This window comes from Medicago sativa, chromosome 2, assembly GCF_051527215.1.
Source record: "Medicago sativa cultivar Bolivia chromosome 2, Bolivia_mono, whole genome shotgun sequence".
Taxonomy (NCBI): Eukaryota; Viridiplantae; Streptophyta; class Magnoliopsida; order Fabales; family Fabaceae; genus Medicago; species Medicago sativa.
This window is the reverse complement of record NC_140750.1, coordinates 11,434,850-11,454,463: the sequence shown is the minus strand read 5'-3', so window position 1 is coordinate 11,454,463 and position 19,614 is coordinate 11,434,850. Positions and strand designations below refer to the sequence as shown.

Here is a 19,614-nt window from a genome sequence, read left to right as displayed (position 1 = left end):
AAAAAAAGAAGATGTATGCGCTATTCGAACCTAACTGTGAAAGTAATTCAATTGATTTTGGAAAGGATTTGTTTTAAACGATACTCTGCATTAGTATATTTGCGATGATGCATAGTTTGGTATCCTTTGTTTGTCTATCCATTAACATGTACGTGTGTAACAATTATTGGTTTTGATTTTATGATGGGTTTGATTCAAAAGTTAGTTACTAGATTGATTTTGAATTAAAAGATAATTGCTTTGAAAAGTCTTCGATTTAAATAACTAGTTTGAATGCAAGAATTAATTACTTGAATTTTATTGATTAGGCAGTAATCGTTTATTCCCAAATAATGATTGTAGAATCATATGTGTGATATTCTAATTGTAATTCTCTTATTTAGAATTTGGTTTAGGTTCTATTTCTTTTCAAGTGTAGACAATTGATGAATTATATGACTAACTGTGATTCGTGAAGTATTTGATTATGTGAAATTGATGTGTGATTTAAAGATGAGTTATATAAAGATGTGATCTTGTTATTTATGCATTATATGTGTTAATCATGATGCTTATGATGATGCGATGTTTAAGATGTTGTTGATTATCATTTGATGTTGTTGTACTATGATGCTGATATGAGATGAATTATTTATATGATGCATATACTGCTGAGTCTTATTTAAGATGTAAGTGTCGGTCTAAGTCAAGAGTTGTAAGATATTCATGAAGTTTTCTAAGACGTAAGATGTTGAGTCTATTTGCATACTCATTAAAGATGGGGGCTTGATGCCCTGGAGCTTTTGCTCAACCACGACGATGGAGCTTTTGCTCAACCACGACGATGGAGCTTTTGCTCACTTTTGTTGGGGGCTTGATGCCCTGAATAGCCTATTTACGCTCATATATGTTGGTTGGGGGCTTGATGCCCTAGAGCTTTTGCTCACTTTTGTTGGGGGCTTGATGCCCTGGAGCCTTTTTACGCTCAATTATGTTGAGGGCTTGATGCCCTGGATTGGTACCACATGCATTTGCATATCAAGATGATTTAAGATGATTTTAAGAAGTTGAAGTTGCATAGTCGAGTCGAGTTGTTAAGAGGTTAAGATGTCGAGTTGTTAAGAGGTTAAGATGTCAAGTTGTTAAGATTGATTTATAAGTTGAATACGAAGTTGATGTTGATGATTGATTATGAAGCTGACCATGAATTTGATTATGAAGTTGTTATGATAATGCTATGTTTGATAATGCTATGATGTTTATGATTAATATTTGACGATATGTGATATGATGTTGTGATTAATATATGTGATGATGTTTGTGATTATTATTTGATGATGTATGATGATGTTTATGATTAGTAACTGGTGTTATATGATGATGTTTATGTCTATGATTAAGATGATATATGATGCTATGATTAAGATGAAGTATATGACTAATGTAGGAGATTAATGATGCTAGTTAATGAAGTTTAAGATATGTTAATGATATTTAAGTTGTTAAATGTAATTTATAATTTATGAGCTTAATATTAATGTTTGAGAAATCTCACCCCTTTGCTTGAAAATGTTGCTCTTCGTATGGGTAACTTGCAGGTAATCAAGATTTGGCGTGGTCGTGAGTGGACTCCTCACAATGTGTCTTTAGGTGCTCTGATACGTAACGGGATGAGAGTTTTGACATTGTTTCTATTCCTTACGTATTGTTTTAAGAGATTTATAATGAAGTTGTTGGATTCGAACTAATTAGTATGTTTTAGACTATTTATGAGACTTTTATGATGAGGCCTTAGTGCCAAAGACTATTTTAGATAATGAATAATTCCGCTGCAAAGTATTAATTAATTGTTGATTGAATGTTGAAGAATAAATATTAGTTTATTCCATTTATGATTTTTAAGAAATGTGACATTCCGTTTTGTGATGAAAAATTCTGATAATTGTTATGAAATTTTTACGTTGGGAAAACAGGGTGTTACAGTCTTCGTTGGTGCTGAATGTTTGGATCTACTGACTTAGTTCTAAGTACACGACTCTATTGATTGATTTCGACATAGAGGAGGAGGTCCAACTTCTAACTAAGGTTTGAAAAAGTTGGGACCCCTCCATAAATATTGGCTTCTCTTGGAGGATATTCTAAGATATGTTCCTACATAATCTCTTTTGGCATAGGGTTATCATTTGATCCTATTACTCCCTCCGTTCCTTTTTAAGTGTCATTTTTGGAGAAAAATTTTGTTCCTATTTAACTGTCACTTTCAAAGTTCAATGCAACAATAAATGTTGTTTTACCAACATTACCCTTAGTTATTTATTGTGGAGAGAGAAATATATGAAATAAGATATTAAATGATTAAGGCTATTATAGTAAAAGTATAGATTATTGTATAAGAAAAAGTAACATTTATTGAGTGTCTTGGTTTGTGTAAAATGTTAAAAAGTGACACTTAAAAAGGAACGGAGGTAGTAGTACTTTGTGTGTGTTCTATAGAGATCCAATCAAATATGGTAGCCATCTCTTTTTTTTATCTATGGCTCCACTTCCCAAGGGTGTATAGTGTTTGTAGTCTGTTAGGTTAGGAGTTAGTTTTCCCCTCATACAAGTATAGTCTCTTCACAGTTTTTTAATTTATATGGGATTAGGCTAGGTTTGACCTAAGTCTTACATTCTGTTGTGTGTCCATCTGAAAATTTCGTAATGAATTGATATTCTTTTTTGGGAAAATAGTGGATGTAGAACAACTAGTAGAGAGGGTCATATTATCCTTTTGTAGATTGTTTTTTATAAAGAATTCTAGTAATCCATGTAACCATTATGAGTGTGGTTAGTGGAACATGGCCACTTGGATCGATAGTGGTTTGTATATTTGTTTCGTATGGACAAAGTTTTTGGTGTTTGTCACCTTCAATATTTCTCCCCTAAGCAGACGAGTGTGTGGATGGATGTACCTTCACTATATTTTATTGATGCATGACATTTTAAATTAAATTACATTCTTTGCTATAAATTTCAAAATATATCTTACACTAAAAATCCAATTTTTAAATCTAAACTATTTTTTTGACCAAGGACTTACTAATTTGGTGGGACCAATCTCACCGTCTATTTTCAGGGAACACATTTAAAATCATATCAAGTTTCGTATATGGACTAGCCCACTGAAATTGACATCGAGAGGAATTAAACCTAAGACCTTAAAAGGAGCATACTCCAAAGTCCAACGCCAACACCAATACAAATAGATCAATCCAAGTGAGTTCTAAATAAATTATATTAATTAAGCAAAATAGAAAGTCAAAATTTAATTTCAGTCTAACTTTTAAATAGAAAATTTTGAAATGAATTATGTTAAATAAACTGTTCATATAAAGTTAGATATATGAATCATGTTTATCGACATAAGAACGAAACCAACACCTTCAAAATTTGTAACATGCACACATTGCACACCGCACTTGCTCTAGACTCCATTGGTAAATAAGTTAAGTTATTTTTATCATTAAAAATAAAAAAAATCATATTGAATTCATGTTAAAATATTTTAAGACACATTATATCACTGTATTTTAAATTAAATATGATCTGATGATGAAAAAATAAAATATTTTTTTTTTGAGGAAAAATAAAATATTTTATTTAAAACACATCATATCACCATATTTTAGATTAAATATTTTATGAAGAAAACAAAACTGTCAGATTTAAAAATTGGTGATTATTTTTGTGAAGTTGTGAAAATAGGGACAAAACAACTACAATTAAGAAAGTAAAAAAAGGAAAGAAAGTGGAATTTCATTTTCATTGTTAACAACAACAAAAAAAGGAAGATACAGCACATTCGCTTACGTTCTTGTGAGAATGAATTGAAGAAGAGCATCCAACAGAGAAGAAATGAAATAGGAATTTTTTTTTTTTTCGTAGGTTCCTAAACGCACTTGTAAAAAGAGGACGAAAAAAAATAACCTAACGTACATTCCTCTGAAATCCATGCGAGATTTCCGCCAGAGCTTTTAGGTCCTTATATAAAAACCCTAATAAAAACCATCTTCCTCCACCACCACCATGACTCGTTTCTTGAAATCCTCTGTGCTGCGGCTCCTCAAACACAACACAGTATGCTCCTCGACTGCTGCTCCTTCTCCGTTCTCCTACCTCCTTCCCGCCACTTTCCACCTCCGTCACTACTCTGAGGGCAGTCTTGCATGCACCAATGATTCAAATAAGTCAGTTGAGCGGATACGCAACATCTGGATATCAGGGCTCAAGTACCCTTATGAGATGCCGCTCAAGACAATACCATGGCCCATGTACCCTCATGAGATGCCGCTCAAGGCAAGACTCCTGTTATATGCGGGTCGGGTCAAGGAGATACACGAGGAGATAAGATATTTAAAGTATTTTCCAGTAACCAATTTTTACCGTGGGTTTGTACAGTTTGTCCTCACGTACTGCTCATGGAAAGACTACCAGGTAATTAATATAGATTAGAGTTTCATGTTTTATTTATGGAATATGTTTGTTAGACATCTCAGTAAGTGTATGCATCTGAAGAGAGGAAATAATATGAGAAAAAATGATGTGTTGATTGAATATTGGAAAATTTGAGTTATCCAATATCACAGTTGTTTACTAATTCAAGCAGTTTGTGTTTGCCGGTCTTTCTCCTCTTTTTATTGCGTTAGTACAATAGTTTTTATTAAATTTTGATTTTGATTAAAATTATTTTGATTTTGTTTGAAATTATAGGTATAGCTATCTTTTTTTAATGACACCTTTTCAATGACACCAACGAAATGCATTTTTGTAGGCAACTCAAAACCATGTATTGTCACTCTTTTCTGGGATATCTTGTCTTTTGTTTATGTAAAATAGAAACCAATAAAAAGAATATTTGAGGTGTTTGAATTTTGAATGTTGTTTTTGGAAACTATCATAGCATCTTGAACGGGAAGTCCTAGAGGGTTCCATACAGCAAGATGAAACACTCTTATATTATTTTTTACAATGGAGGAACGGTGGCAAAGTGAGATGCATAAATTTGTTGAAATATTTTAATTAAAAATATGACGGCATAGAAAAAAATTTCCACCACCATCAACCAATACATAAAAAAGGGGACCACTTGGGTTGCATAGTATTGTTTATCGTTAAAGAAAAATGTGATGGGTTGCATAAAAATGTGATTTTGGCGTTATAGGGACCAATTGATAGTAGTATATGAAACAAAATGTGAGTTTCTTAAAAATTATTATTGGAGATGCTTTAAGGGGCATTTGTTTTGGTAATTAAAATATTGGGAATACAATACTATTACTAGAAATATTATTCTCATTAAAAATGTTTAGTATATATTTGAGATTCCTTAAAATATTTTGTAATTTATTTTAGCTAAAAAACTTAAAAAATGGATGGAGGAAGGTCGAAGTGGGAAAATGGACTTTTGAGGCGAACAATTGTCTTGCATTCAAAAAAATATAAAAATGTCAAATGAACTATTTTCATCATTTCTTGAAATGCTTCATCTATAGAAAGCATTTTATCTTATCCCTATCACAATGACTCCCTTTAAGGATGATGTGCATCCTAACTCCTTATCAACAGAGAGACTGTTTTTAGGATTTGAACATGTGACTTGGAGGTCACATGACATTAGTTGAATTCTACTAAGTGTAGTTTGAAGGAATATTGAGTTTTGAAGTATGTTTAACATGAGTCAACTTTTTATATTTTTACATGCTTAGGAATTAATAGTGTTTATGAAGTTGGATTGAATTAAAGCGAGGGGATTTTGAATTTTCAAGAAATAGTTAGTTTTTCTATGCAGGTTAAATAGGAGTCGGGAGAAAAAACTTGGTGCTTGTGACTTGAATGGTGTTTTTTGCAGTGTTGTCAAATAATGATGATAACACTGCTATAACACTACAATTTAGAGGATTTTGACTGGCGTGTGGTCTGCTGTGTTTTGGGTGTGCGGTGCTCTTCTTGTTTTGGTGCTTGTATTTGTTTTACTAGAGCAACTCATTTGTTGTTAGGCTCTGCGATTACCTTTCTTTTGCTCGTGTCTGTTTCCCGTCTTGTATTTTAGGTACATCTTTTGCTCTAGTTTAAGTAATATATTAATATTTGCCGTTTAAAAAAAATATATATATAGAGGATTTTAACGAACTATGAAAAAAGCAACACTATCCTATCGATATTAGGGAAATAGCAACCGCTATTCCAGTAGTTGTGATTTGATGGAAAGTGCAAAAAAAGTTTTACGCTGACAATTTATCTAAATTCAACTCTCTCAAATAGGAAAATTGAATTGTTTGTGGTTATTACTCTCATATTCAGAATACATAAATCTTTTTATATAGTAGCTTTGCTTTGCCTACATTCCCTTTTTTGTTTATATCAACATGCCTTTTTTCATTTATGCTGACTTATTTCAATTGCTATGAGGCTTCAACTATTTGCCTGCAGCACTATATGCTATTTCACATAGCGGAATTCAGTGTTCCACTATTTCCTAAAACCTGCTATTGATTGCTATTGATGACACTTTTAAGACTAAGGTATAACAGTTGAGCTTAAATTGAAATTGTTTTGAGTTAAGGGATTTGGAATTTCTGAAGTGTACAAGAAAAAAATTTGGGATGTTTGATTGAATTAGTACGCGTTCAATTAAAATTTGGAAGGGAATATAATATATTGTTATGATGTCTTGATAAAGAAAAAGCATATATGCACTAAAAGCAAATTCAATTGTCTCTTGAAGTCAAACAGAAATTTTGCTAGTTAGATAAAGAATAATATTTTTCTTGCTTGCATTATTGATGTGATGTTAGTAAAATTATATGTTCTTCAAGATTCAGTAATTCTTTTTTCTTTTCTTACATTTACTTTTCTAGTTAATCTTGTAAATTTTGTCCTTGCAGATTAACATAATTGATACATGCACACACGAAAATAGTGGTTTCACCGTTGACCTACAAAGAACTTTATGTGTCCTTGATGGTGCCGTTCTTGTTCTTTGTAGTGTTCTTGGGGTGGAAAGGGAGTCCAAAACTATGGATGAGCATATGATAGCATATGAAATTCCAAGACTTGTATTTATTGATAAGCTTGATCAGAAAGGAGCGAACCCGTGGGAAGTTTTAAATCAGGTAAATCTGAGGTTAATGGAGGTCATATTGGATTCTAGGTTTTGTAGTTTTATTTCCATTTAAGCAATTTTTCTCTGTTTACAAGAGAATGTTGTAGCCATGGTTGTAGACAATGTTGTCAAATGGAGGCCGTAGTGGAATGGCGTAGCAGATTTTGGGATAAACACCATAGGAAATTTGTGAAAAGATGCTCGCTATGGCAGCGTCATAGGCTGCAATTGTGTGTCTATACGAGGGATTTATAGTCTTCCACTATATCCCACCATTTTCCATCACAACACTGTTGGAAAATAGGAGAAGATTATAGTGAGAACTTTGTGAGGAATTTAGGAGGAGAGTATTTGAGAGAGGAACAATTTCTATTACTTGAAAGGATACTTTGATTCTTGTTTGCTTGCTTGATTTACAAATGACAAGCTCTCCTCTTTTTATAGGCTCCAAGGGAGAGTTCTAGACACATCCTAGGATAACTTTCTACACACTTCAAGAGAGTGTTCTACACACTTCTCTCATGAGAGTTCTACACTCTTCTCTCAACTACACTTAATGATATTTCTACCAATCTAGTTCTACATGACTCTAGAACTTTCTATGGGCTACATCACTTATTAGTTAATTGGGCCTAACACTTGATTAGTCCAATGGACCAAATCAAGTTTATTATCCAACATCCCCCCTTAAACTTGATTTGTCATCCCTAGTAAACCTCTCAACTTGATAAAGTCTTCATGCTTGAGTGGCTTGGTGAAGATGTCAGCTACTTGATCTTGAGACTTCACATATTCAACTTGTACATCCTTTCTTTCGATGCACTCCCTTATGTAATGGTAGCGAGTATCAATATGCTTGCTACGATCATGGAATACTGGATTCTTTGCAAGAGCGATGGACGACTTGTTGTCCACAAAAATCGTGGTCGGCTCCTTCTGTGACATTCCCAATTCCTTCAATAAATTCCTAAGCCAAACTGCATGACAAACACATGATGTAGCTGCTACATATTCTGCCTCACATGTCGAAAGTGCGACAATTGGCTGCTTCTTCGACATCCAAGTGAAAGATGTGTTTCCCATGAAGAACACAAATCCGGTAGTACTTTTCCGGTCATCGCCATCTCCAGCCCAATCACTGTCACTATAACCAACTAACTTATAGTCCTTATCTGATGAGAACCATAAGCCAAGGTCGGTTGTACCTTTGATATAGCGAAGAATTCTTTTTGCAGCCTTGAGATGGGTAATAGTTGGATTCTCCATGTGTCGACTGATTATCCCTGTAGCATAGAGGATGTCAGGTCTTGTGCATGTCAGATACCTCAAACTCCCAACTAAACTCTTGAAGTTGGTAGCATCCACTTTTTTTGCTCCATCAAACTTTGATAGCTTCAATCCACACTCCACTGGTGTGCTAATTGGTTTACAACCATCCATCTTGAACTTTTTTAGCATCTCCTTTGCATATCTTTGTTGGGAAATGAAGATTCCATCCTCTTTCTGCCTTACCTCTATGCCAAGATAGTATGACATAAGCCCAATATCAGACATCTCGAATTCCTTGATCATAGCTTTCTTGAATTCTTCAAACATATTTGGATTGTTTCCCGTGAGGATCAAGTCATCCACATATATGCAAACAATCAAGATATCTCCATTCTTGATCTTGACGTACATGGCATGCTCGTGTGGGCACTTTGTAAAGTTGTTTGCTTTGAAATAGTTATCAATTTGACTGTACCATGCTCTTGGGGCTTGTTTCAAACCATACAGTGCTTTATTTAGTTTGAGAACTTTATCTTCTTGTCCTTTCACCTTGTAACCCAAAGGTTGTTCGATGTACACTTCCTCCTCTAAAACTCCATTTAAAAAGGCAGATTTCACGTCCATCTGGTGAATTTTCCACTTCTGTTGAGCTGCTAGGGACACTATGAGTCTTATGGTCTCCAGACGAGCGACTGGGGCAAACACTTCATCATAATCAATTCCCGGCTTTTGACTGTAGCCTTTTGCGACTAGTCTTGCCTTATATCTTTCAATTTCTCCCTTTGAATTCTTCTTTGCTTTGTACACCCATTTGACACCGATGGATTTATGCCCTTTGGGTAGGGATACGAGTTCCCATGTGTTGTTCTTCTCTATGGATCTGATTTCTTCATCCATTGCATCTCTCCATTTCTTATCTTGTGTAGCTTCTTCGAAGTTCATGGGTTCACAATCTGCAAAGAGACAAAATAATGTGATGTTATCGGTCTCTCCTGTTTCCTCATAGAGATCTTCAAGCCTTCGTTGTGATAGTGGCTCCGTGTTATCATAAAGATCTTGAAGACTCCGTGTGCGCGCCGTAATTCTTTCACTACTTGTATCTTCAGCAGTGGGTGATGTTGGTGAACGGGGCACTTGTTGAACTTCTTGAGACGTTTCTTCTTCGAATTCGGGAAAGAAACTGTATTCCTTTTTGTGTGCTCCAAAGTCCCATTCTCCTTCTTCATCAAAGACCACATCTCGGCTAATTACAATCTTGTGGTTGTCTGGATTGTATAACTTGTAGCCCTTCGAGCTTTGATCATAACCGACAAAGATGAACTTCTCACTCTTATCATCAAGTTTTACTCTTTTCTCATCTGGAATGTGAACATGGGCTACACTCCCGAAAACTCTCAAGTGTGAGATACCTGGCCTTCTTCCACTCCATGCTTCTTGTGGTGTCTTTCCCCACACACTCCTTGTTAGAGATCGATTAGATAGATAAACTGCACATGTCACAGCTTCAGCCCAAAACTCTTTTGGTAGTTTCTTACTTTTGAGCATGCTTCGAGCCATGTCAAGTATTGTCCGATTCTTCCTTTCCGCCACACCATTTTGTTGGGGGGATCTTGGAACTGTCAATGGACGTCTGATTCCATTCTCTTCACAAAACTCTTGAAACTCTTTAGAAGTGAATTCTCCTCCTCGGTCAGTCCGCATAGCTTTTATATGCCGACCACTTTCTTTCTCCACAAGAGCTTTAAACTTATTGAAGGTTACGAAGACTTCTGATTTCTGCTTCAAGAAATAGACCCATGTTTTTCTTGAAAAATCATCAATGAAAAGGAGAAAATAATTGTTTTTACCTAGTGAGCATGGCTTGATTGGTCCACATACGTCAGCATGTATAAGCTCGAGTGGCTTCTTGGCTCTTGAGTTTGACTCCTTTGGAAAACTCATCCGGAATTGCTTCCCAAGTAAACATCCTTCACACAATTGGTCTGGATGGTTGATAGATGGAAGACCTCTCACCATATTTTGTTTTGCCATCAAGCTTAAACTCCCAAAATTTAAGTGCCCAAATCGGAGATGCTAAAGCCATGAAGCATCATTGTAGCAAGATTTGAGACACTTTGCAACATCATTTTGGATATTCAAGAAGAACATCCTATTTCTTGACATTGGTACCTCGGTGATGAGATTATTTTTTTCATCTTTGATGGAGAGACTTGAATCTTTTATGCGAATATCATAACCCTTTTCTAACAGTTGGCCCAGACTCAAAATATTGCTCTTCATATTAGGGACATAGTAGACATTTGAAATAAATTGATGTCTTCCATCTTTCAAGCGAATTAAGATATTACCTTTGCCTTTCACTGGAATCTTGGAATCATCGCCAAATGAGACATTTCCATGCACCGATTCATCAAGCTCCACGAACATGTTCCTTTTTCCACACATATGATTGCTTGCACCAGTGTCAAGGCACCATGAATTTTCATGGATGCCTTCATTACTTCCACGTGCTAGCAGCACTGTTTCAAATTTCTCATCTTTTTCTTCCACGTAGTTGGTCTTCTCCTCTACTAGATTCTTGGAGAATCTACACTCTAAAGCGTAGTGCCCAAACTTGTGACAATTGTAGCATTGAGTTTGAGATTTGTCATACCTTGATTTTGGGTATCCTCTCCCACGTCCTCTAATTGAGGTCTCGCCTTTCTCGTAACTGCTTCCGGTAAAAATTGAACCACGCGCACCGTAGCCACGTCCAAATTGTCCTCGACCGCGACCTCGTCCTCGGCCTCTACCTTGACTTTGTTGGCTCCTCTCATTTCGTTGACCTTCATCTTTCTCTTTTAGTTGCATCTTGAAGAGTTTCTCGGTGATCTCTTTCTTCTTCTTGTGCTTCTCTTCATAAGCTTGCAAAGATCCTTGAAGTTGCTCTATTGTCATAGTCTCTAAATCTTTGGTTTCTTCAATTGTCACAACAATATGCTCGAATTTGGGGTCTAATGATCGAAGTATCTTCTCCATAATTCTCACATCTTCTAACTTTTCACCGTTTCTTTTTAATTGATTTGATATAACGATAACTCTAGAAAAATATTGTGAAATAGACTCTGACTCTTTCATATGCAAGGATTCAAATTCGCCTCTTAAAGTTTGGAGACGTACCTTCTTTACCTTGTCTTCTCCTTGGCAAGAGGTTTTAAGCTTCTCCCATGCCTCCTTAGCGGATGTTGCATTTGAGATTTTCTCGAACTCATCTTCATCCAATGCTTGGTAGATGAGGAAGAGAGCTTTTTTGTCTCTCTTTCTTGAATCCTTCAAAGTGTCTCTTTGTGCTTTAGTTAAAGAATCCTCATCTTGTGATTCCTGATAGCCTTTTTCAACAACCTCCCAAACATCATGTGCTCCAAGAAGAGCCATCATTTTGATGCACCAATTATCATAGGTACTCCCTTTGAGAAGTGGAACTTGGAAGGATGCCGCTCCATTGACCGCCATAACTATGGAATAATTTATTCTCAGAACCTAAGCTCTGATACCACTTTGTTGGAAAATAGGAGAAGATTATAGTGAGAACTTTGTGAGGAATTTAGGAGGAGAGTATTTGAGAGAGGAACAATTTCTATTACTTGAAAGGATACTTTGATTCTTGTTTGCTTGCTTGATTTACAAATGACAAGCTCTCCTCTTTTTATAGGCTCCAAGGGAGAGTTCTAGACACATCCTAGGATAACTTTCTACACACTTCAAGAGAGTGTTCTACACACTTCTCTCATGAGAGTTCTACACTCTTCTCTCAACTACACTTAATGATATTTCTACCAATCTAGTTCTACATGACTCTAGAACTTTCTATGGGCTACATCACTTATTAGTTAATTGGGCCTAACACTTGATTAGTCCAATGGACCAAATCAAGTTTATTATCCAACAAACACTAGGGGTGTAAACCTAATTGAATGCATGGACCTGTCAAAAACTAAATTTGATTGTAGGGCTCTTTCAAAGTTGCTTTTTTTTTTTATAATAAATAAACAACTGTTTATTAAAACTTCTTGAGTTTGTCTCTATTTTTTATACATATAGATCCTAATTTAATTTATATTTATTAAACGCCTATAATATTTAATGATTATTAACCTTGTGCATTTTTATAACTCAAATAGAGTTGTTTTCATTTTTAGACCATTCGATTTTATTTTTCAGGCAAGATCTAAGCTTGGGCACCATAGTGCTGCAATCCAAGTTCCAATAGGATTGGAAGGTGATTTTAAGGGACTTGTGGATCTTGTGCAGTTAAAAGCCTACTGTTTTCAAGAGTATGTTTTTTGAAACTTTTCCATTGGTTATTCCCGTGAAGTCTCCTTGGCATTATTCTTTAAAGTACTCAATTGTTGCATATTGCAGTGAAAATGTTGTTGTTGAAGAAATTCCAGCAGAAATGGAAGCCTTGGTGTTAGATAAAAGGCACGAACTCATAAAAACTGTCTCAGAGGTTGATGATAAACTTGCTGAGGCTTTTCACAGTGACATGCCCATATCATCTGTGGAACTTGAGGTGTGTGGGTAACAAAGTCTTTTTTTCTTCGGAGTTTTGTCAACCATTATTTGATTTACATTTAGCGAAGATTTGTCTTATGTGTTCTATATATTTCTGACAAATATTTTATCGGTCTATTTTCTGAAATTGTTGAGGATCTTAAGACGCATTGTAGTTGTGTATCAGTTAAATAAAGCACAAACTTTGTAATTAGTTTATTCAGACGTTGTAATTTCAGTTAAAACTGCATCTTTGTAATTAGTTTCAGACTAAAGAACTTGGTAAATCTCATTAATTACTTTTTGGCAATTGAGGTAGCCTAGTACTAGGGTGGTCATTTAAATTCACAAAGGAAATATCTATGGTTATTGTTGAACATTGGATAGGCTCACCCACTGATAGGTGATCCATTTATGATTTATTGTGTACTTGTTGGAGGAAACATGATATCTTAGAAGAGTTAGAAACAAAATGTAGTTGCGAGATCTAATGCCGAGGAAGTGTATAGAACCACACGGCATTAGTAACATGTGAACTTGAGACGACTACCCAAAGAGCTTGAATTTGAACAAGCATGACCAATGACACTAATTTATGATAATCAAGCCGCTTTGGTATTTCCTCAAATCCTATTTTTCGCGAGAGGACCAATCATATTGAGATAGACTTTCATTCTCTCAGAGGAAAAAAAATGAATCAGGTGACATCATTACAAGTTTTTACAAAATCTCTACGTGGTTCTAGAATCAGTTATACATGTAGCAAGCTTGCTGCATTTGATTTATATGCTCCAACTTGAGGGGGATTGTTGATATTTAAATAATATAGTATATTTTGTAAATATAGGAATATGATATTCTCTTATGTTCTAGCCTATTCTTATGTAATTAATGCCTTAGGGCGTATATAATGAAACCTCCCTGGTGTAGTTGAAACACATGGTTTATGAATATGTCTCTCCTTTTCTCCTTTATTCAACATGCATATACTCTAATGTTGCCCATAATTAGTCCTCGGGTTCTGAGATGAAGTTGAAGGACAAATTCCCGACTCAAATCCATTTTATACACTACATTTTAGGGTTAGATCCTCTGGAAAATCCACTTCTTGTTGATGCATCTATGAAGTTAGATGCATTTTCCATTAACCTTCTAGCAGGTAGCAGCTGTCACCTTTTTTTGGCTGAGCATGGCTATTGGTTGTATTCTATTGGTTGCCCTGCCCCTCTCCAAATTTATTTTCTTTTAACAATTTTCTTGTTATTTTTGTGTGTATGTAGGAAGCAGTCCGGAGGGCCACCATAGCACGAAAATTTATACCAGTATTCATGGGCAGTGCATTCAAAAGGGTAAACACTTAATTACTTTAAATTCATGTGTGCATTATGTTCAATATAGTGTTGACCTTCATTCCTTACCTTTATCAGATAATGTGTGCATTATGGGTAATTGAGAGACTTCACTTTAGAAAATGAATTCACTTGTTAGCATTCTTAGTACTATGATGGCTACGTGGTGCACGCATGACCAATCATAGTTGTTTAGTCACTCTAAACTTTTTGGGTTTGGTCAAGTCTTATGTCCCAGCCCATTATTTAATACAAGGTACTTTATAGGCTTAAGCAATAATTAATAAAGAAATGGTGGAACCCTTTTTCGGATTCTGCGTCTGCAGGAGCTTTAGCGCATCGACTGCCCTTCTTTTTATTATTAATTATACTGAGCCTAATGGCCATCCTTCACAAATTGGTCATAGAAGTTTGCAAATAAAAGCTACACTTCTATCTGAAATGGCTGTAATTTGAATATGCTGATTTTGGCTTGAAAAATAATATATGCAAACTTGATCTTAACTCTGTATTTACCGGGCTTTTATTTTTACAATTTATTGAGTACAGGGACCACAACCACTACTAGATGGTGTACTTAGTTATTTGCCATGTCCGGTTGAAGTTAGTAAGTATGCTCTCGACCAAGATAAGAATGGGGAGAAGGTATTTGATTCAAATAAACTTCATCATGTTTTGATTAATAGTATGTTGTTAAATGATGTCAGAAATTGCAAATTAAGTTTTGAATTTGGTGGCCAATTTCTTGAATCTTGAATTGTAAGATTCACTACTAAGATTGTGAAAATTGCGTAGAATAAGTTCTATGCAAGGTAATAAAATAAAAAAACTCGACTGGTTCAACAGATTAATCCGGGAACCGAACTTGCATCCGATATAATAATAAAGTATAAAAACCGCTCTACCGAAAAACCGAGAAACTGACCGGTTGTTGCGATAATTTGTTGCGAATAACTGTCCTTGTATACTTTAGGTACAAGCTTCAATTGTCATAATATGTTTCTGGGATATTGTGATGCCGAAGAGAACCAGTCAACCAACTTATTAATATGCTTGTTGAAACTACACAGATTCATAGAAGCATTCTTTCATCATTTTAAGAGTTGAAGGCCATTGGGTGAGACTCTTGGGTTGTGAAACATTGAAAACATCTTGGGAGAGTGAATATTTGAGTCTCTTGTTCATGAGAAGAGATTAGGAAATGGGTAAAAATTAGGTTGTTTTTGGAGAGATTGTTGAAGTTAATTTCTTGTAATCCATTTTTATTTCTTTGCAAGAAACTCAATGATAGTGGATCGGAGAAATCACTCTCCCCCAGGCATAGGTTATAGTTGAGCCAAACATGATAACTACATCTATGGTAAATAGTGTGAGCCTAAGCATTAAAACAGAGAATTAATGTTTAGATGTTTATATTAATAAGTCATAATCCAGTTCTGTCTTCTAGAACCAAACATATGGAACTAGATTCGTTCTTTTATCGAGAGTTAAACTTTCTCATTGTAACTAATGTTCCTGCTCAAACTGAGATTTCCACATTCTCACAGTCGTTGCCCATGGTTTAGTTTTGTACTCTCAGAAAAACTCGAGGTTCTAAGTAGAAGAGACAGCACAGTTCTACATTCAAAAACGAATTATGATAAATGCGTTTGTTCTGCTATTTTTCTTGGTACAATGTTCTGTCAATAGAATTGAAAGCAAAATTATTCATTAGTGCTGATTTGGTGCTGATCTGTTGGTCATTAAACCAGCAGATGTGTACAGACTTGATTGCAAGTCAAACCAACATATTGTACAGTCATAATTGTGTAATTATGTATTTATTAAATAGCCTAGCTGTAGATAACAGTTACATATTGTATCAGCACTATTTAAATGAAAACATTCCAGCAAAAGGGATCATAGTTTTGACCCTAATTTCTCTGAGTTTAACATGGTATCAATCTAGGTTTCGATCCATCAGAGTGTTTTCTTTTTGTTCCCAGTTTAGTGTCTTTCTGAGTTTTCTTGTTCTCTCAGTCCCTCAATCTCTTGCCAAGTCTCGTAGCAATTTCTCAAGTTTCTTGTTTGTTTTTTTTCCCTGCTGTGATTTTTTTTTTCCAGCATCATGTCTAGCACCATGTCTACAGATAAGTTTGATGTCCTTTTTGTTCGCCTAAATGGAAAGAACTATTCCACATGGGCATTCCAGTTAGAGATCTTTGTCAAAGGCAAGGAGCTTTGGGGTCATGTTGACGGTACTGACCCCGCTCCTAACAAAACAACTCACAAGGATGCATATGCCAAATGGGAGGCCAAAGATGCACAAGTTATGGCGTGGATCATAGGATCTGTTGATCCTAATATTGTCCTCAATCTCAGACCCTTCGCCACAACAGCTAAGATGTGGGAATATCTGAAAAAAATTTATAGCCAGAACAATAGTGCTCGCAGGTTCCAACTTGAACATGAAATTTCAGTTTATCAACAGGAAAGTCTTTCAATTTCTGAATTCTATTCTCATTTCATGAATCTTTGGGCTGAATATACTGGTATTGTTTATAAAGATTTGTCAGCTGAGGGACAAACTGCAGTCCAAACAGTTCATGAGACCACAAAACGAGACCAATTTCTTATGAAATTGAGATCTGATTTTGAGGGCATTCGAACTAATCTCATGAACAGAGCTACTGTCCCCTCCTTGGATGAATGTCTTAATGAATTGCTTCGAGAAGAACAACGTCTCCTCACTCAGACAACCATGGATCAACAGAAATCTGCTTCCCTTTCTGTGGCGTATGCAGCACAAGGAAAACCTATGGCGTATGCAGCACAAGGAAAACCTAGAGGGCGTGACATGAGTAATGTCCAATGTTTCTGCTGCAAAGGTCTTGGACATTTTGCTTCCCATTGTCCTAAAAAGGTTTGCATCTACTGCAAACAAGAAGGTCACATTATTAAAGAATGTCCAATCAGGCCACCAAGGAGAAATGCAACAGCTTTCACTGCCTCTGCCGGTTCTTCTACTTCAGTTGTTTCTGTGGATAAAAATTTGCCTAATCCTGTGCCAACGTTGACACCTGAAATGGTTCAACAAATGATTGTTTCAGCCTTTTCTGCTTTAGGTCTTTCAGGTAAAGCTTTTTCACCTAGTTCTCCTTGGTATTTTGACTCTGGGGCATCTAATCATATGACCAATAATGCTGCTGCTCTTAAAAATGTCACAAATTATTGTGGTGATTTGAAAATACATACTGCAGATGGAAATAGTTTACCTATCACAGCAATAGGTGATATTTCCCCATCTCTCACTGATGCTTATGTTTCTCCCGGTCTAACCAGTAACCTTATTTCAGTTGGCCAATTAGTTGAGAATGGTTGCAAAGTTGAATTCTCAAATTCTGGTTGTTATGTGCAGGATCAACAATCAGGGAAGATGATTGCGAAGGGGCCTAAAGTTGGACGTCTTTTTCCTCTTAATTCATTGTTGTCTTCGTGTTCATTACTGCCTTTTATTTCTTGTAATTCCGCAACTGTTAGTTTCCAATTATGGCATAAGCGTCTTGGTCACCCAAACTCAAATGTACTTCATGATTTAATAAAGTCAGGAGTTCTTGGCAATAAACATTTCCCGTCTCTTAGTGCTGTTCAATTTGATTGCAATTCTTGTAAACTTGGTAAAAGTAAAATTCTACCCTTTCCAATTCATCAATCAAATATAAATCAGCCTTTTGATATGATTCATAGTGATTTGTGGGGAATAGCACCTGTTATATCTCATGCACAATACAAATATTTTATAACTTTTATTGACGACTATAGTCGTTTCACATGGGTCTATTTTTTGCGTTCTAAAGCTGAAGCCTTCACTGCATTTAAATTTTTTCATGCCTTTGTTCAGACTCAGTTTTCATCTAAAATTAAAATTTTACGTTCTGACAATGGGGGGGAATACACATCACATTTATTTCAAGAATTCTTGCAGGAAAATGGCATATTATCTCAAAGGTCATGTCCTTCCACTCCCCAACAAAACGGGGTAGCGGAAAGAAAAAATCGCCATCTTCTTGATGTGGTCCGTACTTTAATGTTAGATTCATTTGTACCCTCTCGGTTTTGGTGTGAAGCACTCTCCACTGCTGTACACCTAATTAACCGCTTGCCTTCTCATGTTTTAAACAATGATTCTCCCTTCCTGAGGTTATTTGGTAAGCCACCAAACTATTCTACTCTTCGCACCTTTGGCTGTGTTTGTTTTGTTCATCTTCCGCCACACGAACGCACCAAACTCACAGCTCAATCTGTTAAATGTGCTTTTCTTGGCTATTCAGCCCATCAAAAAGGTTTTTTATGCTATGATCCTAATCTCCATAGGATTCGTGTTTCAAGAAATGTCATCTTTCAAGAAAATGAATATTTTTTTGCTACTAACCAAGATAATCATCCTTCTATATGAAAATCTGTTTTGCCATTATTTCCTAATAGTTCTGAAGGTGAACAAACGCGTCAACCTCTCTTGGTCTATCAAAGACGTCCAACTGTGCCACCACTCCCTCCCGATCAATCCCTGGATGCTGATCCGACATTTCAACCAGAACCAGCCCCCTTACGTCGTAGTACTCGCGATCGTAAAGCCCCAGAGAAGTATGGTTATTCTAAACCTTTATCTTTGACTGCAACTTTAGCATATGCTCTGTCATACCCCAATTTTTGACCCAAGATATTACAGACACGTGTCCTCGAACCATGATCAGTCTTAGACTTTTCAGCGAAAAATTCGGCAGAGAGGTATTTTAAAATACCTCATATTTTGGTTCCGAGTCGGGCCCTCTTCGCTCAATTTTTATTTATTATTACTTTTAGTTCTTTTTATTATTTTTATCATTATTATTATTATTATTAATAGTATTATTATTATTTATTTTTTGTCCAAAGAAAATATCCAAATCCAGCCTGTCTTGTCCCCGTTGAACCAAGCCAAAGCAGGTTCTGTCTGCTTCACAGACTCCATGTCTCAAGTCCATTCTATAAATAAACCTGTAATCACAAGCAAAAGGGGGAGAATTTTTCGGCACCATTTTCCAGCAAGAATAACAAAACAAATTCATCACAACAATTTTTTTTCAGCCAACACATAATCACAGACACAATTCCACCATTTTCTCGCGCATAAACCTGCAGAAAGGAACACGCTAACACAGAAGTTTTCCAGTAACAAACACAAACAAAAAAACAGCAATAACAGAAGCCTATTTTCGATCCACCAACACCAATACCAAATCAAACCCTCACAATCAACACAACAACAACAGCCGTAGCTCATTATTCACAAAACCCAAACAAACTCATCAAAAACGTCCCAAA

General features: G+C 35.7%; 1 protein-coding gene across 1 annotated transcript in view; it reads left to right on the top strand.

The window, feature by feature from the left end:
- Positions 1–3,896: 3,896 nt before the first annotated feature.
- The window catches only part of LOC146944527 (elongation factor G-2, mitochondrial-like), a 44,189-nt gene continuing 28,471 nt past the window's right edge, over positions 3,897–19,614 (top strand). The window contains exons 1-6 of the mRNA XM_085742893.1: positions 3,897–4,452; positions 6,903–7,130; positions 12,590–12,702; positions 12,791–12,941; positions 14,203–14,271; positions 14,821–14,916. Coding sequence (XP_085599019.1) covers positions 4,045–4,452; positions 6,903–7,130; positions 12,590–12,702; positions 12,791–12,941; positions 14,203–14,271; positions 14,821–14,916 — 1,065 coding nt within the window. The 5' untranslated portion in view covers positions 3,897–4,044. The remainder of the gene's footprint in view (positions 4,453–6,902; positions 7,131–12,589; positions 12,703–12,790; positions 12,942–14,202; positions 14,272–14,820; positions 14,917–19,614) is intronic.